Below are 10,207 nucleotides of genomic sequence, written 5' to 3'. Positions count from 1 at the left end.
TGTAGTGGAACGCACAGGTGTTACGCGTCCACCTTCCCAACCTAACGTTAAACTGTTACGGTGGTCGTGATTGTGGTGAGTTTGCAGTCAAGAACAGATGACAGTGTGATTTATCGTGGAAACCGACAGGAAACCACGAGTGGGCTGTGACACACTCATGTGATGCACTTAAATGGCAGCCAGTCGTTTTTTTGTTTGTCTTAACTTGTGTGTTTGTGATTAATGGGACACTGAGAAAGTTATGGTAGCCATGGCAATGATGTTTCTTACAAATCTTCAGTGAACTTTAATACGTGTACACTTCACTTCATTTGAATGTCGTTACATAAAGAAGGACTTGTTTGTTTTTTCTCACTTTCTTTCCAATTGTGGGACCAACGTTTATTTTGATTTGGGAGCAATCAATTCATCAAAAATTAATCAGCAGCTATTTTCATAATTGATTAATCCTTTCAGTCATTTTTCAAGGCCAAAATCCAAACATTCACTGGTCCCAGCCTCTCAAATGTGACAAATTGAATGTCTTTGGGTTTTTTAATGGAAACAAGCTATTTGAATCTGTTACCATGGGCTCTGAGAAATGTACAGTGGATATTGTTCACTAATTTCTGACATTTTATAGACAAATAACTTATTAAACAGCAATCAGAAATGAAAAATATTCCGACCCTAATTAGATACTGTCCTTTGGTCAGGGAGACAATAAAGTAACCAACTAAACAACATGCATAACACAGAGCCAACATAAAGCAACATCTGCATTGCTTACTACAGGGTGCATGGTGGACAGGGTGAATGGTTCTTAGAGGACAGAAGAGCAGAATCAATCCAGTGTTTTCATGACAAAAAAAGCAACAAAAAAAAGTACATCATTTACTGTACAATCGGGTTTTTTCTCTTGTTTACTATCATTTTAATTGCCTTGCAACCCCTTTCAGGATCTCAATCCCATGTTGGGAACCACAGGCGTACTATACGTACAGGGAACTGACAAATAACACACAATATGCTCCACTTGTCAGATGTATATTTCATTATTTGAGTACATGTTTAACTCCTATTTTCTGTTACTTTTCCTTTCTTGCCATGGTGACCCACCTTTATCTTTTTCTCATCTCCTTGTTTAAAGATGGACTTCAGCTCAAATGCCCATTGCGGCAGTCACACTAGCAAAGAAAACATTCCAGCTTCAAGCAAAACAGATGCTCTGAAGGTCCAGCGACCCAAGCAGCGGACAGTCCTCGGTGTGTTGTCAGAAAATGAGCAGTGTGGTCGATCGCTCAGCCAGGTCAGTGAGAAAGGCACAGTGGAGAACATTACATTTTGTGATTTTCAACTCAATTTCCCCTCATAGAACATTCATATTTCAACTTGATTTTGCAATCGTGTGTTGATCCCTTTTTCTCCACAGGGAAGCCAGTTTTCCAAACACAGTTCAATCTCAGACAGCTCCCAGCCCGCCTTCCTTGGCCGTTCCTCCACTTCCAACTTTGATGTGTATGTTGAGGAGGCTTGTGAAGTTGTTCTGGCGGCTTCCGGTCAGGAAGTGGTCTCAGACAGCTATTACCTAGATGGCAAAACTGCTGCACCGCAACATGAAGAATTGAAACTTCTGCTGGAACTGAGTTCAAGTGAGTTTTGGCAAATACAAGGACACCTATCCAAGACTTTATTTCTTGGTCAGTCTTCATTATCTTTACCACTGCTGTTCATTCTTGTAGGTTTATGCCAGGATGCTTCTATGCAGTCTGAACCAGATACATCCTTGATGTCAGAGGAGGTGCTTTGTGTTTCAGAGTATGCAGAGGACATTCACCTGCACTTGAGGGAGAGTGAAGTACGTAATTATCTGAACTATGAGGACTAAATCGTTTTTTAATAGCATTAAATGCATTGTAGTTGTGATGTTTTGTGCCTCAGTTCATTGCAAATAATAACCTCACAATAACTGTTTTTGTCCCTGATGCCAGATGAGGACCACGGCAAGGCCAGGCTACTTAGAAAAACATCCAGAGATCACCAACGACATGCGGGTCATCCTGGTGGACTGGCTGGTGGAAGTCGTCCAGGAATACACGCTTCGTTCTGAAACTCTGCACCTGGCTGTCAACTATTTGGACCGCTTCCTCTCCTGCACGGCGTACGTGAAACGGGGCAAGCTGCAGCTGGTCGGCACAGCTGCATTGCTGATTGCTGCGTAAGTACATGTTTGTGTGTTTTCTAAATCTTTCACACGTTTCCTGTTCAGCCCAGTCACTGATATGTTAAAACCGTTTGTGGCCGTGGTAAGGATCACCTTATGGAGTTGTAGTGACTCAGTGATTGATGACGATTTACGACCTGATGCCGCCTGACCTGTCACCTTGTAGGAAATACGAGGAGATCTTCCCTCCGGAGCTGAACGAGTTTGTGTACACCACAGACAACACCTACACTAAGAAGCAACTGGTCTGGATGGAGGATGTTTTCCTCAGAGTGCTGGCTTTCAAGATGGCAGCCCCCACCACAAACCAGTTCCTACGCCTCTTCATGTCCATCCACTCTGTCTGTGCCAACACAAAGAACCTTGCCCTTGTGAGCAGAATCAATAAGTCAAATGCCAGCCAGATTAGAAATGTTGTGCCCACTGCCTCTGAAGTTACAGCTTCCCATGTCCCTTTATCATATTTTCATTTGGTGATGTGTGTTTTTTTCTGCTTCTAGTATGTAGCAGAGTTAAGCCTGCTGGAAATTGATCCATTCCTACAGTACACCCCATCTATAATAGCAGCTGGAGCTTACTGCCTAGCCGCTTACACTGTAAACAAATCTCTCTGGGTAAGTTTGTCCAGACCAATGGCTTGAGATGAGATTCTATTACGTAATTGGCCAAAACGTGACTTTTTAGGTTGTTTTCTTTTTCATATTTTAGCCTGATTCCTTACATACCTTTACTGGCTATACCACGGCTGAAATTGTGCCTTGCATGACTGACCTCCACAAGCTATACATCAGTGCAGAGAGTCGCCCACAACAGGCCATCAGGGAAAAATATAAAAGTTCCAAGTAAGGTGTAGTTGATAGTTGTCGTTTTTTTAAAGAAGTTTAACAGACATGTACCTTTGGGATCTTTGATGTGTAGTTTGCCTGGGTTGTTAAGGCACCTTAACAATTTGACATCTCTGAATGGATGTCTTTTATCTCTCCATTTACAGGTATTGTGGTGTTTCATTGCTCACTGCACCTGCCGATCTGCCATTCACTGCCCCCCTTCTTTGAAGCTTCTGCCATAACATAATTAGATTGAGAACAAAACAGAAACAGCTCATTCTACAGCCAATCCATGCCACACTCCTCCGGACACTTAATTACCTTGAGTTTATTTTGAGTTTATTTTTTATTGAGTTTATGCACATTCAATAAATTATTTTTAATAAAACCTACTTCATGACTGAATCATTTTAATAATTTCAGGTGTTCATGCAAAAGGTTTTTAAAGCTGGTAAGTCATCAGTGGTGATGTATATTTTGTTCAGAATTGTGCTTGAATTACACCATCTTTCATATATTTTAGAGTGATTTAAAAATATATTGACATCGACTTATTTATCATATATCTGAGTAAAACGAATTACTACATAAAGGAAATGTGTTTTATTAATCCCAGATTACCTACACATAAAGTTTTTTATTATTATTTTTATTTGAAGTATTACAATTTGAACGCGTAGTTTATGGATTTTATTTTGAAAGTGTTGTCCGGAAGTCATTTTTGTCGCTCATAATGCTTGTGTGTCACTGCTGGGAGGTGCGCTATATTAACTCAATGTGTGAAGTGAACACCTATGCTGGCATTTTCCTGTCTATGAAAGCACAGAAGATCATTTGTTCACTGAAAGAGACTCTTTGAAACCACTTTTTTATTGTTATTTTTTTTTGTTTTCTTTCCCGAATATTCAAATTCAGGTAAACCCGATTTAAGTTCATTATTTATTGTCTGTCAGGCATGAAAAGGTATCATGATTTGAGCATTTGACACTGAGATGAAGAATACATGTGGTAACTCTGCTATTTTACATGTGAATATGTTGACAGAGGACTTTTTAAGAAAGCTCGCAGGCAAATCTACAGTCTTGTTGTTCAGGTTTAACCTGATGTGTTTTCTACCTCCGGGTATTTAAAACCCGTCATAGCCGCTGAGATTTTTTATCACATTCCGTAATGCGTACCTGTCAGTGTTGGGAATGTATTCAAGTTGTCCTTCTGTCTCACTGTTGCTCATTCTGTTTTTTAATCCCAACTGTCTCCCATTCATTTCACTGAAATCTACATTTTATAAATCATTAAGCCTAAAAAACTAACTATAGTGCACCAATAACTCATTATTTAATATTAATAGTATAATTATATCAATTTATGTCATTTATCTACACAATTTTAGGATTACTATAGAAACCTTGAAACTGCAGTTCCGACTTTTGTCTCTCTTTGGAGATAGCACTGTTGATTTGCGCTCTTTACTTTCTGGTTTCTGTATCCCGTCTACTCCTCAGTATGACTGAGCCTGCTGAGCTGCTGCTCATCAAGGACCAGTATGAGTTGGCGTTTCATTCTCTGAGCCGGGGGCTGTCTGCCGAAGAGGCCGGGAAAAGAGCAGAGGCCCTGGTGTTTTACAGGAAAGGTCGACAGCACCTTACCCAGGGAGTGGAAGTCCCCACTGGAGGGGAGAGGCAGCGTGGAGCGGCCTGGGACACGGCCAGGCATCTTCAGCAGAGGATGAGGGGCACTCTGAGGACTCTCAACACCCACCTCTCTGACCTAGAGACCTCTCAGCTGACAGAAGGATGCCAGAGGGTCCGCCTTTTGATGGATCTTCCTCCCAATCTTTACCCAGACCTGGCACCAAGCAGCCAGCCTCCACAGAGCTCCCTCAGCCATCTGTACCCCACTATACCTGCTACCACCCACAACACCACCCTAAAACCCCCTCCCAGGTCTCCTTCCCCTGCCGTGCTGCACGCGCTCCCTGCAGCGACTCCGGGAACTTTAGCAATGGCTAACTCAGGGGACCAGCCTCCAGCATACACACCGCAGCCAACTGTCGGCCACCGCAGTCTGTCCTACGCTCCCGCTAGAGGTGGCCTCAGGCCGGGGCAGCAGACCGGAGCAACGGCAGGAGGAGATGGAAACGAGCTGCTTTTCATCCCCTCTGGGGTGCAGATGTTTTTCGTGGCACCAAACGGGCAGGTCAGCTCCCTGTCTCATCCAGGTTACCTTCGCATCATCACATTTGACAGTCAGCACAAGGGTTCCACTGCTGGAAGACCCTCAACATTTCTACATGTGAGTATACAGTATGTTGTCATCAGTACGTGTCATAAGTATCAGCATGCATGTGCGTGTGCGTGTGTCAGCAAAGCGTTTTCCTTGGGGTGAGAGGTGAGAATGGTATGTGTGAACAGCGAAATACCTGCAGGTGAAACCACTTCATCACCATTAGACCGGTTTGAGAACTAACTGTGAGTCATTCTGTCATCAAAAAATGTGAATACTTACAAATGACAGTGTTGTCTGGGTGATGTTCACTTTTAGTTCGTCAACACATGCATAGTTTCATTAGCAATTAATCTGATGATTAGTTGTTTGGTGTGTCTGAGAAGAGTGAAAAATACTTATCACTCTTTTGCCAGAGCCTAATATGATTCAAATGTTGACCAACAGACCAAAACACAAAGATTTTCCGTTGACAGTGATAAGAGAGCAGAAAATCCTCACATTTTAGGATTTCAGAACTCGTGAATTTTTCCTTGAAAAAGAAACATTTATTATCAAAAGAATTCTGACTCAATAGAGTTGTCAATTAATTGACTAATTATTTCAGCTCTAGTTACAATGTCGTCATTGACTTCAAACTCTAAATGATATTAGTTGATGCTAAAAAACTAGCAGTATAATTTTCCTCTGTGCGTTAAATAAACAATTAGAAAAGATGCCTAATCTATATTCTAAAATGTATTTGAGTGGCTACACTTCCATCTGTTTTAGCATGCTAATAGAATACAAGTGTTGGAGGTTTGGCAAAAAAGTGTCCGATGACTTTCACAGCACAAGGTCTCATCCATAAGTATGTGTCCTATTCATGTGAAGCTTTTTGACAACCTGCTACTTCTGTGTGATGATTTTAATGTTGAGTCCATATAAAATGTATTCAGTAACAATAATGCATTCTGGCACCTCTACAAAGTGCGTATTATGCCGCGCTGTATACTGCAGCGCCACCCATGACTTGTTTCCCACCGGACCGGGCTGGTCGGCTGCTCTCCTGTATTCTGGCCGTGCTTTGTTTCCCAGTAAGACAATGGTCCCATGAACAGATGACTCTGCGATTCTGTTGTGCCGCTGGTCAGTGTCATGAGCCCTCACAGGGGTCATTGTGTCAGGCGGCATACCAGTGGCACGATGCAGCAGCAAGTCTGTATCTGTATTATGTGTGTGCGGATGACTGACAGAAGGCCTGATGGGGCGAATGTAATGTGTCCTCGAGAGGGCAACCATTGGGTCAAAAGGAATAGGGGGACACTGTACTTGCTGGGACATGACAATACATTTGTATGCCCTTTTGGGCTTCACAAGAAAGCAACTTTTACATATGAAGTGAATTTGGAAAATAGCCTCGAACAAGCGATGAACTGGAGAAAGAAATAAGGACTCTGAGGTTCTTGCTAAGAATGGTGAACGTGAAGTGTATGTGACTCGTTTAAATTTAAACCAACTACAACGGGTGATCAGTCAGACCTTCATCACTTCGTATTTTTTGTGTGTCTTTGTGTTTTCAAGGTGTGCGACTGGCTTTACCCGCTGACGGCAGACACTCCAGTGCTACTGGCTAACTCTGGGATCTTCATGTGCCCTGACACCTTGTCAGAGACGCCAGGGTCCTACGTGGGCATAGTGTTGTCCTCCGAACTGCCTGCTGTACATCAAGAGACGTTTCGGGACCTCCTCTCACAGCTAGTTGACCTTAGGGTCCAGGTCAGTCTTTACTGTCAGTATGGAGCAAATGTGAGGATGGATATGCATGTGGTGGGGGTCAATGCTTTGGAACAATATTTGTTTGAACAGAATAGGGTGGTGTTTACATTTTACCAACGGGTAATGTAAATACGTTAAACGACTACACCGTCTTGTAGAATCCAGTGTCTCACAGTGTCACTCTTCTCTTGTGACACTTCAAGAGGAACTAAATAGTTGTTGTGGGTGAAAACATTCTTAGCCAGCTGAGTCACGGCTTACAGAAATGTACGTCACCCGTTTGGGTGTATGCACAATTTAAAAGCATCTTACAGTTTGTCCTTTCATGATCGCCGATGACAAATATGACTTGATGGATCCCCTGACAGGGTCCAGAGGGGGAAGGGTCAGAGGTCATCAACCTGAGTGAGAAAATCCCCCTTGGTCCCATGAAAGAGCATGAAGGACTTACAGCGCCAACAGGGGAGAAGGACAAAGCACCACTTCCTGGATGGAGTGAGAAGATGGCGCAAGGAATCTTGATAGGTGTGTTTGCGTGAGCCTTAATAAAGGAAAAACAAACAAAGACAACATATCAGTGTACGCAGACTGTATATACAGTACAGTAGATGTTCTCCTGTCTACAGAAATAACCAAAAGAGGGCAGTGTTTACCTTTGCCTGAACCTTTGTCCAACCATATCGTCATACGCATATATTAGATATTTTAACAGCACAATCAATGATATTGCTAATTTCCATATAACACCTAAAATGATATTTAATGTCTGTAGGAGCTTCACGGTTGAGTGTAGGGGTTGTAAAAGGAGCAGAGGCCACTGGTAGGGTCATTCATAAAGGAGCAGCCAAGATGCGGGACCACATCACGCCCGAGGAAACTCCTGCCGAGATCAGCCCTCATGTCACCAAAGGTCTGCAGGTGGCTAAACAGGCCACCGGGGGTGCTGTTCGAGTCAGCCAGTTCTTAGGTGAGAACGTAAACTGTATTTGCCACACTGATGATGAAAATACAACCGTCTTTTGGGTGGTCATCAAACTTTTCACATGGCTGACGAAAACGCTTGGTTTTTCTTAATTTCTTCGTTTTTTTAAACTTTCATTGCATGCCATAGTCTCCTGTACTGTACATTGATATGACTATCTATCTATATGTTTGCACACATTTACAGTTAATGGACTGAGTACTGTGGCAGGACACGTGGCAGACAAGATTGCTCCCCATGTGAAGAAACAGAGCTCTAAGCTGGTCCCAAAGTCTATGAAGAACAAAGATGGCGGCCCTTCCAACTGGGGTGGAGCCAAGTTTGTGGCAGTCAGCAGCATACAAGGTATGTACCAATATAATAGAGATGTCAGGATCAAACATGAAATGAAACGATATCACATATATTCATGTACATTGTCTTACACTGTTGTCACTATTGTAACAGACAAAGGTCCCAAACATTGAGTCATGTTTTGACATTTGAAATATTTGCTGAAACATGAGGGATCCAAATCTTTCTTGAGTTTTCTTTCTTATTTACACCCAAACCAGGTTTCTCTACTGTTTGGTCTAGTCTGGAGACCGGAGCAAAGCTTGTCGGCAAAAGTGTCACAGCAGAGACGGTCACGACGATGACATACAAGTAAGTTCTGACATTTCCCATTTCCACTTCTTTATTTTTTTAATATGTTCTCATCAATAAACTATTGCAGATCTTGTTTCCAGCCTTATTCTGAATCGATTTGGTTTCTTTGAACAACAATAGAACACTGGATCAGAAACAAGCCTACCGTGTTGCTTTCTTCTTGGTACGTTTGGGAAACTGATCTGCTTTCACACCTATTTCTTTTCAGATTTAAGGGCTTAGAAAATCTATTAAAAATGTCCAGCAACATGTGACAGCACGGGGGAGTAAAGGCAAAGACTTGTGAACTAACAACTGATCAACTCTTTCATGTACTGTACATTCTTTCATGAACCCATTTCGAGTCTAACCCTGAATGACATTCTCCAAATCCAACGCAACAGCTTACACAGAATTGTCTTTTTTAATAATTTATATCTAGACATATAAACGATGTGTTTTGGGTTTTTTCTGACTTGATGTGGTTTAAAGCTTCTGTTCTGTTTGTGTATTCTTGGGTCTGGTAACTGCAGCTACATGTCAGCTTGTGTTGGGTGGTGCTGCTCTTGCTGTTCATACTTTCTGTGACCCCTTTCCTGGTTTCTTCATAATAAAACTACTACAAAGTAAAAAGACGACTGTTTTTCTTGGCCTTTGGTGTGTTTGGTTGTGTTGTGAATGACTCTAGTACCAATATCACATTGCTCCAGCATTTTAATTCTGTACACGCCCTCATTTATTTTTATTTACACCAAACCACTCTTCCCTCACTCCACCATGTTATTCGTGGTGAAGGTACGGTAACGATGCGGGCGAAGCTACAGACAATGGTCTCAAGTCATTGATCAATGTTGGTGTGGCTGCATACAACTTTGACAATCTGTGGATCAAAGCCTTCCTGAAGACTGCAGGGAAGCAGACAGACAAGGCAATGGCCGGGCCGAGGGAGCAGCCAGCACAGACTCAGGGAAAGGAGGCGCAGAAACGAGAACTTCAAGCAGAGACACAAGGGAAGGAAAAGCAGAAGAAAATGGAGACTGAGTAGTCAAAAAAGGATTCCCACCGGAAGTTTAATGCTTTGCTTGAAGTGCTCTGTCAGATTGATGGAACAACTCATCATTTACATATTTATACAACAAAAATGATTATTTGTGAATCTAAAAAACAATAAGGAAAAATACTGGAATATGTCAAAATGCAAATGTACTCCACAAGTTATTAAAGTCATTTATATATAGGTGTTGGCTACATTGTTTTGTGTTACATGCATTCTTTTTTGTAGTAGTATTTTAGGTTGTCATGATGTATTTATATGTTTATATTTTGTGTATATTTTACAGCCTGTATGACAAAACAAAATCGGTGTAGTTTAGCAGTAAACAGAAGACGTGTATTGACCACCTCCACCTGTATGATCTGTATAAAAGTGTAATAATAATGTTAAGCAAAGCACACAAATGTTGTACACGATTATAAACTGTACATTTTAACCATGATAACCAGCGATTCATTTTTTATATTGGATGTTTCTCGAAAGGTGTAGATGGACAAAACAAAATATCAGCTATCTTTCTTACACACGTGCTG

General features: G+C 41.8%; 2 protein-coding genes across 2 annotated transcripts; both read left to right on the top strand.

Annotated features, from left to right (window-relative positions):
* Positions 1–1,114: 1,114 nt before the first annotated feature.
* On the top strand, positions 1,115–3,258 carry ccna1 (cyclin A1; the record flags this gene model as incomplete). The annotated part of the gene is made up of 8 exons (XM_079283337.1): positions 1,115–1,288; positions 1,412–1,631; positions 1,722–1,837; positions 1,971–2,197; positions 2,370–2,574; positions 2,704–2,817; positions 2,912–3,045; positions 3,195–3,258. Coding segments are annotated over 8 exons (1,254 nt in total), but the record flags the coding sequence as incomplete, so codon positions are not given.
* Positions 3,259–4,527: 1,269 nt separating this feature from the next.
* On the top strand, positions 4,528–9,665 carry sparta (spartin a; the record flags this gene model as incomplete). Its single annotated transcript, XM_079283336.1, has 7 exons — positions 4,528–5,322; positions 6,817–7,011; positions 7,380–7,536; positions 7,784–7,978; positions 8,180–8,338; positions 8,548–8,638; positions 9,416–9,665. The coding sequence occupies exons 1-7, from the start codon at positions 4,534–4,536 to the stop codon at positions 9,663–9,665; spliced, it is 1,836 nt and encodes a 611-aa protein (XP_079139462.1). The 5' UTR covers positions 4,528–4,533.
* Between the last annotated feature and the right edge of the window lie 542 nt (positions 9,666–10,207).

Source organism: Melanostigma gelatinosum (assembly GCF_949748355.1).
Source record: "Melanostigma gelatinosum genome assembly, chromosome: 14".
Lineage (NCBI taxonomy): Eukaryota > Metazoa > Chordata > Actinopteri > Perciformes > Zoarcidae > Melanostigma > Melanostigma gelatinosum.
The sequence above is the reverse complement of the archived record's forward strand: the minus strand, read 5'-3'. Positions and strand labels throughout refer to the sequence as shown.